We start from the raw sequence: 15389 nt of genomic DNA, 5'->3' as shown, positions 1-15389 counted from the left end.
CGTTGGTCCAACAGGACTGCTCAACTATTCTATTGGACCCGTTGAACAAATCCGTTGGTCCAACGGGACTGGTCAACGGGCCTATTGAACCCGTTAACTAACCAAATTATCATTCGGAGCCCTTAATCCGCGCTAATTAGTACTTTACGATAACTTGCTCACAATCATAGATGTTCTAATTTCAATGGCCTAAATTAGACACCGAGGTAGTGGTTCTCACCTAAACGAGACACACACACATATATATATATATAAAGAATCCAGTTTATTTCTAGTACTTCTTTGCGTCAAATTAAAGTTGGAGTACGTCTAGGGTACGTTAAAATTTAAGAAAGAGGTTGCTAACTTGCTATTGCTACATTGTTTGTGTGTAAGGCTGTAAGAGAGGTTACGTGAGGGTATGTAGTAGAGTAGTAGACAGACAAGAGGAGTACTGAATACCAAAAAATACAAAACAAAAGGAAAATCCTTTTAGCTTGTGTTGCCCTTCCATGTATGTCGCGAGTAAAGACACAAAGGGTGTACGTTGTTTTAAGGAAGGTACTACTATACCCTAATAGTACTCTAATAGGTATGGTCGTATGGAGGAATTTTTATTTTTAAAAAAATATTTGCGAAGAAAACCAAAGTTAGTAGTTATGAGACTTGCACATTTTCATGATTGGGACATATATACATTTATTCAGAGCGTATTTAGAAATCAGAAAAATGACGCAAAAATGTTTTTTTTTTTTTTTTTTTTTTTTTTTGGAAAATGAGTCACTAATTATTAATATTATTATTATATAGTATATGCGTGTATAGTTTGGCTACATCAACCATCGGTCGTTAAGCATAAAAAAATATATAGAAATCATGAAAACGCTTGAGCTAAGAATGCTGTGAGTCATGACTCATGATCACACATTTTGCTTCTTGGAGTTCTTGCACAAACTACTGATCCAAGGCAACCAATCCTGCAATTTTGTAACTAAAGATATTAGAACCAAACATATCAATCTGAAAAGAAATATATATTGGTTGGTTTTAAATACAACTTACACACAGAATGAGGCCAGGCCAGGTGGGTCGATCAATTCTTCAAAGGATATCCAAGAAAAATAGCCAGAATAATGATAAAGAGAACAACCATCTGTAATTAAATTTGTAATTAACCAAATTAAAAAACGTTACACACGTCGCCACTTCAAATTGAATTATTTGTTATATTTAAACTAAAAGTTATATATATGACATTTTGATAAAATAGTTAGTCTATCAGTCAATTTTGGTTTGTTTGACCATTATTATTAGTTGTTTAACTTAGTTAAACAACCAATATGAGTGTTTGATTAATTAACTTTTTGTAACACCTTATTGCTCCAAAACACTACAATTCAAAAAGCTACTCAAATAAGTTTTTTCGATAAGCTTTTTGAGAAAGTTATTTTAATTTGTATGTAATTAGCTATCAGCTAACTAATTATATTTAGGAATAAAGGTCAAATAGGTCATCCAACTGCACACGATAATGCAATTAGGCCACTGAACCTAAAAACACAACAATTGAGACAAAGAAAAAAAACATCTCCGGCCATGGAGACGAAGAAACCTTCTTCATCTCTAGTCGGAGACCTTTTTTTTTTCTTTAATAATAATTTTTAAATAATAATTTTTAAAAAATATTTTAAATATGTGGTGTCTGAAAAACGTTTAAATTGGGCTAATTGCATGAAATTTGTTAGTTTAGGGACTCAATTGTTGTTCTTTTAAGTTCAGTGACCTAATTGTGTGTCGTTCGATAGACTATTTGACCCTTATTCCTTATATTTATCAAACATCTCACTACAATCGGCTAATACTATCAACTAGTACTCAAACCCATTAACTCAATCAACTGACAACTATTTACCAAACATACCCATAAATTTATTTACGTACATGCGGGTCGTAGTATAATAATGTCATAAACACACTCACCATCAGAATGTAATTAGGGTGGGAACTCAGAATGTAAGATTTCCTGCAGGTGGAACACATTTCATAAGCTTCAGCTCATGCCCATATATTTTGAATTTGTTAGGTTAGAATGAAATGTAGAGTGGAATAAAAATAAAATGCTAATAATAACCTGTTGTTTAGGGCTCCAGACTCCCTACAAGTCATCATAATTATTTCAAACCTCTCCAAAGTCTTGGAAGCATTTGGATCGTTGATGTCAACCTATACGACGAATTCAATTAACAACACATAAAGTTCGTTCATGTTATCACGTACACTTACTAATGTAATTACAAAATTCATACACACCTTTGATCTTATTATACAAGAAAAATCGTAAAAAACCTTATAGACATCTTTCATTGTCTTAGCCCGATCAATGATCTTAGCAGTAAGACCTAGAAGGCAACAGAAAATATGACCACACAACATACATTGTTTTAGCCCGATCAGAATCACGAGATGCCTCAAATCCGTGTTAATAAAATTACATCATCTTAAATTACGAACATACCAAGCCTTATTTGCACAACGCCCCTGAAGACTTGAATGTTATTGTAGCACATGGCTAATGTCCCCATGGACATCATCTGCATCGGATCAGTGCAAGCAAATAATGCTTCAGCATGGTAATTATAAATGAGGTGTTTGGTAAATAGCTGTTAGCTGATTGAGTTGGTGAGTTTGACTAGTTGATAGCATTAGTTGATTGTAGAAAGATGTTTAGTAAATTAGCTGTTAGCTTAGCTAATTATATGCAAAATGACTTTCTCAAAAGCTTATCAAATTAGCATTTTGGAGCAATAAACTGTTGTAAAAAGCTAATGAATCAAACACTTATATTGATTGTTTAACTAAATCAAACAGCTAATAATGATCAAATAAGCTAAAATTGGTTGATAAATTAACTATATTACCAAATATAGCCAAAATCGAGAAACCTTTTCTTTTGATAACTTGTTGTGTGTACGTGTATATATGTGAAAGTGAAACTACATGCAATGATCAGGAGAAACATAACCTAAAATCGATCGAAACAATATTGTAATTAACATGCCTGTGGAATAGCGCAAAACATAAGGATAGAAGGATCCCGGATAGAGGACAGGTAAATCAAACAATCTTCCACATATGATAAAGCATTTGTGACCATTTCATTCAGACATTCCACTGCCTTCACTGAGTTCTCCTCATATTTCAACTCCTACATATACATGCATGCAGAATATAATGCTGGCATGCAGCTCATGAAATTAAGCTAAATTATATTCAAGAAATATATATGAAATAAACCTCAAGTTTGTTGACGTATTTACTCCAAATCTGGCGGGGCCAAAACATTCGACACTTTGGCGTCTCATTAATATCCTCCAGATAATCCCTAATCACGTTTGTTTTCTGAAATATAGGAATGAAATTAGCTAGCTAGGGTACGCTATTGAATCCTTAATTTAAAAAAAAAAAAAAAAAAAAGGATCGGAGCTAAGGTTTAACCGAAATAAATACCTGAAGGAGCAGACCCATAGAATTGGAGAGAGAATCTGAAGCTAAATCTTCTTTCCAAGCGGTATGAAAAAGTCTTGACAAACCTATTCCAACAAGCCCAGCAGCATAATGACAATATTCATCAAAATCATCAATTGTTTCAACCTGCAATATATACGTACACCAGAGGGAATGATGAAATTGTGACGGTTGATGATCATTTTATATATATATATATATATATATATATATATATATATATATATATATATAATAAATGTGCAGTCTCACTTAATGGGTAACCATTGAATGGATTATATTGAATATGAACAAATTAAAAGTGCACACTTGTGTGTGTGAATATTACACTGTACCTCCTTGCCTATAAACTTTGCCATTCCCCTACCCATTCTCTTGGTAATATCTTCAATTACTTCCTGATAACTGCAAATATAACAGGTATCACTTTCAAGTATAGTATATATTTTAGTACAAGAAAGAAACATGAAATTTAAATACATCTAAGAGAACCTATTTAAATTTTGATGATTTAACTTTTTTGCTTTTTTTCAAATAATTCGATAATCTATTCGATCAACTATATATATACTCACGCTTTCTCAAGTTCCAGAAAAGCAGTGGAAACATGATGGAAATTGACCATGAGAACTTTATAGTACTTTTTAGTACAATCACCTGACAAAGGAAGTTATTAGCCATAAAATATGATGGATTGATGGAGAGATCGAAATTGAACTGGGGAAAATCACAACTACATATGTTTATAGCTAAGCTAGATTGAGTCGCAAAACGTAACGTAACTCACACGAGAAATGCCATTCGCGGTCATATATGTGTCGATGAAAGTTCAGCAGTATAGGTACTTTAACCTCTGTGGCTATGCTTGTATCATCCTCTATACACAAACAAATTAAATTTAAAACCATATAGATAGGTAGAAAAACAATTTCATGCATTATTATATTTTGCGGCTTCTGATGATCTCTAAGTAATTCTTTACTACTAAAGACGTACTGAACATTTACATACCCACAGTGTCAAGTGCTCGAAGAACCAAATAGAAAATGCACACCTGCAAATTAAAGGTGATGATCAGATCAGCTCAGGTTCCTATGCTGGCAGTGCTTTTCATGTGACCCATCAGTCACCAGTATGCATAAATGCACCACAAGGTACATATTCGAAAATACACCATTAAGTGTGGTGCGGTGTGGTACACTTTTTGGTGTGTGGTGCATTGGTGTACATTTCAGAAGTGCATTTAGCATACCTAATGTTGAATCCGCATTAGCCCGAAGGAAAGCACTGCCCGCGTTTGTAGAACATAATAATTTTAGTAAAGATGGAAAGGAACTTACAGGGCCGCGAAGGTGTTTAGGAAGCTTCTGGATAGCAAGAGCGGAGCTTATAGAGACCTTTCGGAGTATAGTGAAGCAGAATCCCCAGTGAGGCTGCGGCGGAATCTGCTTCCCCATCACCTTCCTCGCCTCCATCTTTAGCTTTATAAGCGGATACACCTCGTCTGGATGCTTTAACATCGCCCCCAAAAGCCCCATTATCTCCTATCCGCCCAACTAAATACCTACCAATTTTATGAATTTTTCTACCGATGATTAATAAGTTTGATTTTTCCTTTAGCGAATCTCAAAATTCCATAAGAAAGAATGATTTGAATGTGGTCTTTATATAGTACGTACCCGTGAGTGTTCTGCGATACAAAGCTTTTGAGACTTAGCTGCTTGAAAACGGAAAATATGAATGTGTCGTACGTTAATTGATTGTTAAAGACAATGCATGATCACAACGCATGCATGTAATCATAATATGTACGGAGTATTTGTAGATCGATGAACTGAGACAGCTACTGGACAACTGCTTACCGCACTAATAATATTGTTTTTTGTTTTTTCAAATACTAGTAATTCTGTACAAAGTAGTATTTGTTCTATATTTTTTCAAAAAAATTTCAGTCCAAAGAACCAATGAGCCTACCACTAGATTTGATCCTTTTGGAATAGTAACAGATGTGCCATATGTTGAGCACATCTAATCTAAAAACATAATAAGTGTGAATGAAAGTTATACCCCTGTTTTATGTCCGTTTTTTCGTTAAGTTATTTTGTACATTATGCTATAAAGGTTATACATTAAAATATTTTGGACAAATATACCCCTACCGTTATCTTTTCCACTATTGTTATCATGCATATGCCTCCACCATATATTTTCTTATTTTCTTCATTAATAATAATATATACATATTAAATATTTGAGTTATATGTTAATTATTACATAAATATAAATATAAAATTTATAAAAATGATTTACATTATTATTATTTTTATTTAGAATAATTTAAATATCTAAAATTTAAATAAATTTAAAATTTTAATATAATGTATTAATACTGGGCACCTATTTTTTGTGCATCGCGCATAAAAAATACTAATATAATATATAAATATAAATGTACAATGATCAATTATCAGCTTAGATTTTTAATTAAAATAGAGCACATGCTCCAATTTGATATCAGAGTCAATCCCATGTTAAAGGTAACAATCGGCTCGCACACGTGAGAGAACATGCTAAGCATATATAATATAAAAACATAAATTTACAATCCAATTAGCTATTGAGATGGAGCACATATGCATGCTTCAATTCCATCAAGTTGGCTAATAATATTGTATTTGAAAAAATGAAATTTATTATTTAAAAACAAGTAGTACCTATTCCGATCCAATCATGTAAAATCTTTGCTTGAGTGTAGTAATAAATAGCTAGATTTGTAACTAATCACTTATATTAAGGTAATGATTTGGCTAGTTAGACTAACAACGTAATTTGGTGATGGGTTATAGGTTATTTAAGTATGGCCCTCCTATTGCTAGTTGTAGCCACTTAGAAGATTAAGTGGTAAAAATATATACTTTGTAATGTTTAGTTCCTTGTCAACTAAAGACACGCTCTATTTATTTTCGTTTTCATTATAAAATTAAACATCTATATATGATTACATGTACTATTAGATACATGTTATATATGCCAACTATCATGTAGTGTGATGACATCCGGATTATTCATTCAAGTGGATGGTCAAAGGTTTTAACTTTGATGGTAAAAAAAAAAAAAAAGATACATGTTATATGTGTTGTTATATTTTATGCCTAATATGGAAAACTTATTTGATCCATCTCACGATGGTTACACCAAACAATACGGATTTGTCAGATCATCCCTAACATATTTATGTTGGTTAACTTACCATTACCACACATGCATGAACCTACATGACAAGTGAAAATTGAACAAATTATGATATTTAATTCAAAAAAAAAATCAAATTGTAATTATTTTAAGGTTTGAAACCCGGAAAATGTATTCCGTAAAATGTTTTTCGAGTTTTTAGTGTTTAGTAAGAGGGGGAAATTAAAATGAGGTCAATGGAAAATGATGCATTAGTAAAAAAAAGAAAAAAATAGGTACGTTTTGAGGGAAAATGATTTTCCCTTTTATTTTTTGGGAAGTCAAAAAAAAATAGGTATATATTATATAGTAATATTATATATATATATATATATATATATATATATATATATATATATATATATATAAATATATATATATAATACTATAAAATTGGTCTGAAGCCCGCGGGTAGGGCTGTGCAAACCCGACCAACCCGTCCGATCCGAATCCGAAACCACCCCATCCGACCCGCCCGTGGTCCGACTGGCCATATCCGAACCGAAGGCATAAACGACGTCGGATAAAGGAGGTCGGATAGGGTTTGGTTTTTTCCCATCCGACCCGTCCGACAACCCGATCTAACCTAGGGTTATGTTTTATGTGTATGCTAGACGACGTCGTATGAGGTGAGTATATATGCATGTTGAAGCCCTTGTGAAGCCAGATGCGCAGCCCTACTCTTCTGATTCTTCTCTGAGACTCTCTCACTCTCAAAGCTCTTCTCTCGTTCTCTGCTCTCTACTCCTCTCAATCTCACCCTCTCATTCCTTTGAGTCTCTCACAGTCTCACCTCTCTCTAGTCTGTACTCTCTGAGACTGAGAGTCTGACTGTATGAGACTCTGACTCTCTGTGGACTGTGGAGTCTTCGACTGTCCGATTGTCCGATTGTCCGGTGGGCGGTGGTCGACTGGTGGAAGCCCTTCTCGAGTTGGTGGTGGAACGTGGACTGGTGATTAGAGGCCCTTGTTCTCCGAGGAATATTAAGGGGAAACCAAGTAAATCAGAAACCCTAGTTTTTGTTTTTTGTGATATGTTGATTCTTTTCTCTCTGTATGTTCATATATGCTCGTATATTATTGTTAGATTATGCGATGTTGTGTTCTATTCTCTGATCTATTATGGTGGAAGCAGAAACCCTAGTTTTTGTTTTTGTGATCTGTTGATTCGTTTCTCTCTGTATGTTCATATGCTCGTATATTATTGTTAGATTATGCTATGTTGTGTAGCCCTGTGCAACGGACGGATCGGATGGTTTTTCCGTTCATCCGATCGGATTGCGGATTGAAATTTTGAAGTCCTATCCGACTTTTTTGAAACTAAAACCCTATCGGATATGCTATGTCGGATTTCGGATTATTCGGATCGGATGTCGGACCACATTCGGATTTGGAAAAGTTCATTGAAAATTGAAAATTAAAAACTGAAAAAACATAATATGATTAATTTAATATGATAATATCTAATCTACCAAGTTTCTATTAACAAAATAAGTAATAACTAATAAGTTAACAAACTAAAACATGCAACAACTTTTTAATGGACAGTTTGCAGAGCTAAATAATTTAAGTTTTACAAACAAAATTGCAAAAAGTAAACCAATACAAAATGAATATAAGTTTAAGTGTTTAACTTCCAAAACATCAAAAATTTGAAGTTAATCACTTAAACAGTTAAACTTCAGCAAGACAACAATCATTCCAGTAATCCAGTCTAGGTCTTTTCATCAAATCATCAATCACCATTTCTACACTTCTTCCTGTTAATATGAAAACTTAACACAATATTAGATTATTAGACAACCTATGTACTAAACAACTAACTAAGTAACAATATTATGCTGTAGGGGCATTAGGCTAATAGCCTTATAGGCTCATATTGCAATTTTCCATTTCAAGCAAGGATAGTGGCAAATTGCTCAAATGTGTTATTATAGCACATGAGCAACATAGCAACACTATACCATTTGTTCAGACAGTGGTGGAAGCATCATCATTGCCAAAAAAAGAAGTAAGAATAAATAATAATGCATTAAAACTGAACAGAGATCAATTAAGAGGATGAGAGTAATACCAGAGATCCAGATGGATGTAATGGGAGTATGGGACATCAGTACTGAATAGTGAATACTGCTCAACTCTAAGTGGGGCAACATTTCTATAATATAATTATAGAAAGTTGCCAAACCACTTAGACTGTTAAGACTCTTAGAGTTTCATCTTGTGAAGGCCATCAGCAAACAACAGTACAACATCATAACATATAAAGATAAATAATTAGTTAAACAAGTAATAATTACTGAAAACATTACAGGAATGGATGGCAGCATTGATGGTAGAGTAGTTCCAGCTCCAGTGGGTAACTCTGCAAAACAGTTAAGTATAAGTAGTTAGTTCTAGACTTACAAGTTACAAAAGTAAAAAAGAAATGATTTAAGAATTATATATTTACCTTTCTCCAATCTTTCAACCTCATCTAAATTTTCCTCAAGTGTGATTGGCTGATTATGTAACCTCAACCAATCTTGGGTACACAGTAAAGCTTCCACAATTTTAGGAGTCAAGGAACTCCTAAATGCATCAAGCACCCTCCCACTTGTACTAAATGCACTCTCAGATGCAACTGTGGAAATAGGAACTGCAAGTACATCCCTAGCCATTTTGGAGAGAATAGGAAATCTCTCACTATGATTCTTCCACCACTTTAGAACATCAAAACTCACAGATTCATCATCCTCAACCAGATTTTCACTCAAGTATATTTGTAGCTCTGTCTGCTTACTGCTTCCACCACCACTCTCCAATCTCTTTTTTTTAAGTTCACTCTTCATCCTTGAGACAGGCCTACCAACTGTACAAGTAGTAGGCTGAGACTGGACAGGTTGGTTAGAGGATGAACTGTCAGAGTATGTAGCTGCATAGTCATTGTACAATGCAACCATTGAATTTTGGACCTTGGCAAAACATTCTTTGCCTTTGGCCTCTCCATACAACTGGACAAACTGGTGAGGCATGTACTCCTCTTTATCTCTAGGGTCCAGAATATTGGCAAAGAAAATGATATGGTTCATTTTTTCTGGATCTCCCCAGTACTTATCAAACTTCTCTTTCATTTTTGTCCCCATTGCCTAATAAATGCAGAAACTCAGAAAGCATAAGCATTTAAAAACACAAACAAGTAAACAACTTACAAGATATACAGAATTACACAAATAAATTGCACAAGTTTTTTACCTTTTCAGTTCTCTCAGCTTTAGTCATATCTTCCAGCATGCAACTGAGATCAGAGATCTCAGAGAAGAATGTGTTAGAAGTGACATAAAGAGAACCAGATATTCTCACAGTCATTTCATAAAAAGTTTTCAAAAGCTTCATTAAGCTTTCAACAGTCTCCCAATCAAGGAAAGAAGGTGCAGAACCCAAGTCAGCAGAAAAAGAATGATCATTTTGATGATATGAGTCAAAGACACTTTGATATTGAATTGCAGTGTTGAGCATAAGGTAGGTGCTGTTCCACCTTGTAGGGACATCAAGCTGCAAAGCTGATTTGGCTTCCACCCCAATGAGTTCAGCAAGTTCTCTGAACTTATTCAACCTAGCAGGTGAGTTCCTAACCCACCTCACTGCATCCCTCACCCTTTTAACTGACTCATCTGCAAACCTCAAGCCATCTTGAACAACTAAGTTTAAAATATGGGCTATACGCCTCATGTGCATATACTGCACCCTAACAGAAGAACCCCCCCAAGACAACAACTTGCTTTTAAAAAATCCCATAGCTGTATCATTAGAAGAAGCATTGTCCACTGTCACAGTGAACACATTTTTAATCCCCCACTCCAACAGACAACTCTTTAAGGCTTTGGCAATATACTCCCCCCTATGAGAAGAAACAGGGACAAAGGAAATGATTTTTTTCTGAAGCCTCCACTGGTCATCAATAAAATGTGCAGTAATGCACATATAATTAATCCTTTGGACAGAAGTCCAAGTATCAGTGGTTAAACTGACCCTTTGGGTGCCCACCCTAAACAACTTCTTAAGACTCAACCTCTCATCTAGGAAGATTTGGTAGATATCCCTAGAAATAGTCCACCTAGAAGGAATCTGAAACCTAGGACAAGCTACAAGAATAAACTTCTTGAACCCCTGACCCTCCACAAACCTAAAAGGGAGTTCATCTATTATGATCATCTCACATAATGCCCTTCTAATGGCTTCTTGATTAAAGACCCAAGTCCCCAAAACCCCCACAGGAGCCTCTATTGCAGAAGTTGAAACAGTATTGAATGTAAGAAGGGACTGTCTCATATCCTTTGAGACAGGATTTTTAAGGCATGCCATCATATGATTTTTCAAAGATGATGTGCCATGTTTCTTAGACTCACAGAAAAACACTTTCAGGCAGTAAATGCACTTGCCTTGAACCACTATATTTTCAGAGTTTTTGATCTTTTCAAAGTGATCCCAGACTGGAGATCTAGACTCAACCACCCTCCTCTTTTTTGCAGGAACAGCAGGAGCAACCTGAGGCTGCTGAGCAGGAGTCTCAGTGCCTTGGGCTTGTCCTCCATGTCCCTCTTGAGTTGAGGGTTGAGGTCCAGAGTCAGGAACATTGATGCTTTCCATCTAAAATGATGGGCATCAATTACTCAGCAAAGGCAACAAGCCAACAATCACATATTCACATTCACATAAACATACAAAGAAATCTGGATTCAGACACTTTTCGTGTCATCATGTATCAAGATTTCACATTTTCATATTTACATATTTACATTCAAATATTCAATTAAGGGTAATACATCCATAAACATACTCAAATAATGAAAGAAATCCAGATTCAGGAATTGTATCCAATTCATCATTATCTGGATTTCAGTTAATGGCTTCCACCAATAAATGGAAATTTCAAGTTTGAAACTTGATAATTTCACATTCAAGCCTTTAACTTTTATTTTAACATTTAATGGCTTCCACCAATAAATGCAATCTGTAACTTCTCAAGTATCAACAGATTACAATATCACAATCCACACAAATCACAAGTACAAAATTAGAGACAAGTGAGATGCAATCTGGAACTTCTCAACAGATTACAATATCACAGTCCACACAAATCACAAGTACAAAATTAGAGACAAGTGAGATGCAATCTGGAACTTCTCAACAGATTACAATATCACAGTCCACACAAATCACAGGTACAAAACTAGGGTTTCTGCTTCCACCTTTATAGATCAGAGAATACAACACAACATAGCATAATCTAACAGTAATATACGAGCATATGAACATACAGTTGATTCGTTTCTCTCTGTATGTTCATATGCTCGTATATTATTGTTAGATTATGCTATGTTGTGTTCTATTCTCTGATCTATTATGGTGGAAGCAGAAACCCTAGTTTTTGTTTTTGTGATCTGTTGATTCGTTTCTCTCTGTATGTTCATATGCTCGTATATTATTGTTAGATTATGCTATGTTGTGTTGTATTCTCTGATCTATAAAGGTGGAAGCAGAAACCCTAGTTTTGTACCTGTGATTTGTGTGGACTGTGATATTGTAATCTGTTGAGAAGTTCCAGATTGCATCTCACTTGTCTCTAATTTTGTACTTGTGATTTGTGTGGACTGTGATATTGTAATCTGTTGAGAAGTTCCAGATTGCATCTCACTTGTCTCTAATTTTGTACTTGTGATTTGTGTGGACTGTGATATTGTAATCTGTTGAGAAGTTCCAGATTGCATCTCACTTGTCTCTAATTTTGTACTTGTGATTTGTGTGGACTGTGATATTGTAATCTGTTGAGAAGTTCCAGATTGCATCTCACTTGTCTCTAATTTTGTACTTGTGATTTGTGTGGATTGTGATATTGTAATCTGTTGATACTTGAGAAGTTACAGATTGCATTTATTGGTGGAAGCCATTAAATGTTAAAATAAAAGTTAAAGGCTTGAATGTGAAATTATCAAGTTTCAAACTTGAAATTTCCATTTATTGGTGGAAGCCATTAACTGAAATCCAGATAATGATGAATTGGATACAATTCCTGAATCTGGATTTCTTTCATTATTTGAGTATGTTTATGGATGTATTACCCTTAATTGAATATTTGAATGTAAATATGTAAATATGAAAATGTGAAATCTTGATACATGATGACACGAAAAGTGTCTGAATCCAGATTTCTTTGTATGTTTATGTGAATGTGAATATGTGATTGTTGGCTTGTTGCCTTTGCTGAGTAATTGATGCCCATCATTTTAGATGGAAAGCATCAATGTTCCTGACTCTGGACCTCAACCCTCAACTCAAGAGGGACATGGAGGACAAGCCCAAGGCACTGAGACTCCTGCTCAGCAGCCTCAGGTTGCTCCTGCTGTTCCTGCAAAAAAGAGGAGGGTGGTTGAGTCTAGATCTCCAGTCTGGGATCACTTTGAAAAGATCAAAAACTCTGAAAATATAGTGGTTCAAGGCAAGTGCATTTACTGCCTGAAAGTGTTTTTCTGTGAGTCTAAGAAACATGGCACATCATCTTTGAAAAATCATATGATGGCATGCCTTAAAAATCCTGTCTCAAAGGATATGAGACAGTCCCTTCTTACATTCAATACTGTTTCAACTTCTGCAATAGAGGCTCCTGTGGGGGTTTTGGGGACTTGGGTCTTTAATCAAGAAGCCATTAGAAGGGCATTATGTGAGATGATCATAATAGATGAACTCCCTTTTAGGTTTGTGGAGGGTCAGGGGTTCAAGAAGTTTATTCTTGTAGCTTGTCCTAGGTTTCAGATTCCTTCTAGGTGGACTATTTCTAGGGATATCTACCAAATCTTCCTAGATGAGAGGTTGAGTCTTAAGAAGTTGTTTAGGGTGGGCACCCAAAGGGTCAGTTTAACCACTGATACTTGGACTTCTGTCCAAAGGATTAATTATATGTGCATTACTGCACATTTTATTGATGACCAGTGGAGGCTTCAGAAAAAAATCATTTCCTTTGTCCCTGTTTCTTCTCATAGGGGGGAGTATATTGCCAAAGCCTTAAAGAGTTGTCTGTTGGAGTGGGGGATTAAAAATGTGTTCACTGTGACAGTGGACAATGCTTCTTCTAATGATACAGCTATGGGATTTTTTAAAAGCAAGTTGTTGTCTTGGGGGGGTTCTTCTGTTAGGGTGCAGTATATGCACATGAGGCGTATAGCCCATATTTTAAACTTAGTTGTTCAAGATGGCTTGAGGTTTGCAGATGAGTCAGTTAAAAGGGTGAGGGATGCAGTGAGGTGGGTTAGGAACTCACCTGCTAGGTTGAATAAGTTCAGAGAACTTGCTGAACTCATTGGGGTGGAAGCCAAATCAGCTTTGCAGCTTGATGTCCCTACAAGGTGGAACAGCACCTACCTTATGCTCAACACTGCAATTCAATATCAAAGTGTCTTTGACTCATATCATCAAAATGATCATTCTTTTTCTGCTGACTTGGGTTCTGCACCTTCTTTCCTTGATTGGGAGACTGTTGAAAGCTTAATGAAGCTTTTGAAAACTTTTTATGAAATGACTGTGAGAATATCTGGTTCTCTTTATGTCACTTCTAACACATTCTTCTCTGAGATCTCTGATCTCAGTTGCATGCTGGAAGATATGACTAAAGCTGAGAGAACTGAAAAGGTAAAAAACTTGTGCAATTTATTTGTGTAATTCTGTATATCTTGTAAGTTGTTTACTTGTTTGTGTTTTTAAATGCTTATGCTTTCTGAGTTTCTGCATTTATTAGGCAATGGGGACAAAAATGAAAGAGAAGTTTGATAAGTACTGGGGAGATCCAGAAAAAATGAACCATATCATTTTCTTTGCCAATATTCTGGACCCTAGAGATAAAGAGGAGTACATGCCTCACCAGTTTGTCCAGTTGTATGGAGAGGCCAAAGGCAAAGAATGTTTTGCCAAGGTCCAAAATTCAATGGTTGCATTGTACAATGACTATGCAGCTACATACTCTGACAGTTCATCCTCTAACCAACCTGTCCAGTCTCAGCCTACTACTTGTACAGTTGGTAGGCCTGTCTCAAGGATGAAGAGTGAACTTAAAAAAAAGAGATTGGAGAGTGGTGGTGGAAGCAGTAAGCAGACAGAGCTACAAATATACTTGAGTGAAAATCTGGTTGAGGATGATGAATCTGTGAGTTTTGATGTTCTAAAGTGGTGGAAGAATCATAGTGAGAGATTTCCTATTCTCTCCAAAATGGCTAGGGATGTACTTGCAGTTCCTATTTCCACAGTTGCATCTGAGAGTGCATTTAGTACAAGTGGGAGGGTGCTTGATGCATTTAGGAGTTCCTTGACTCCTAAAATTGTGGAAGCTTTACTGTGTACCCAAGATTGGTTGAGGTTACATAATCAGCCAATCACACTTGAGGAAAATTTAGATGAGGTTGAAAGATTGGAGAAAGGTAAATATATAATTCTTAAATCATTTCTTTTTTACTTTTGTAACTTGTAAGTCTAGAACTAACTACTTATACTTAACTGTTTTGCAGAGTTACCCACTGGAGCTGGAACTACTCTACCATCAATGCTGCCATCCATTCCTGTAATGTTTTCAGTAATTATTACTTGTTTAACTAATTATTTATCTTTATATGTTATGATGTTGTACT

General features: G+C 35.2%; 1 protein-coding gene across 1 annotated transcript; it reads right to left on the bottom strand.

Annotated features, from left to right (window-relative positions):
- Window positions 1-862: 862 nt before the first annotated feature.
- On the bottom strand, window positions 863-5208 carry LOC109165158 (squalene synthase-like). The gene is made up of 15 exons (XM_019313808.1): window positions 5184-5208; window positions 4845-5068; window positions 4516-4558; window positions 4292-4381; window positions 4080-4161; window positions 3840-3909; window positions 3487-3630; window positions 3274-3378; window positions 3038-3184; window positions 2495-2570; window positions 2290-2378; window positions 2111-2202; window positions 1960-2002; window positions 1042-1132; window positions 863-956 (listed from the first exon to the last, which is right to left on the bottom strand). Exons 2-14 carry the CDS (start codon window positions 5040-5042, stop codon window positions 1073-1075), a joined length of 1239 nt encoding a protein of 412 aa, XP_019169353.1. The 5' UTR covers window positions 5043-5068; window positions 5184-5208; the 3' UTR covers window positions 863-956; window positions 1042-1072.
- Between the last annotated feature and the right edge of the window lie 10181 nt (window positions 5209-15389).

This window comes from Ipomoea nil, unplaced genomic scaffold (genome assembly GCF_001879475.1).
Source record: "Ipomoea nil cultivar Tokyo-kokei standard unplaced genomic scaffold, Asagao_1.1 scaffold3069, whole genome shotgun sequence".
Classification (NCBI taxonomy): domain Eukaryota; kingdom Viridiplantae; phylum Streptophyta; class Magnoliopsida; order Solanales; family Convolvulaceae; genus Ipomoea; species Ipomoea nil.
The sequence above is the reverse complement of the archived record's forward strand: the minus strand, read 5'-3'. Positions and strand labels throughout refer to the sequence as shown.

Excerpts from the sequence above, each read along its gene's own strand:
- LOC109165158 (XM_019313808.1), bottom strand. The coding sequence starts at position 5,042 with ATGGGGCTTTTGGGGGCGATGTTAAAGCATCCAGACGAGGTGTATCCG. Across the intron at positions 3,379-3,486 it reads CTATGGGTCTGCTCCTTCAG|AAAACAAACGTGATTAGGGA; the intron begins GTATTTATTTCG and ends CCTATATTTCAG. Across the intron at positions 2,379-2,494 it reads CGTTGTGCAAATAAGGCTTG|GTCTTACTGCTAAGATCATT; the intron begins GTATGTTCGTAA and ends GTTGCCTTCTAG.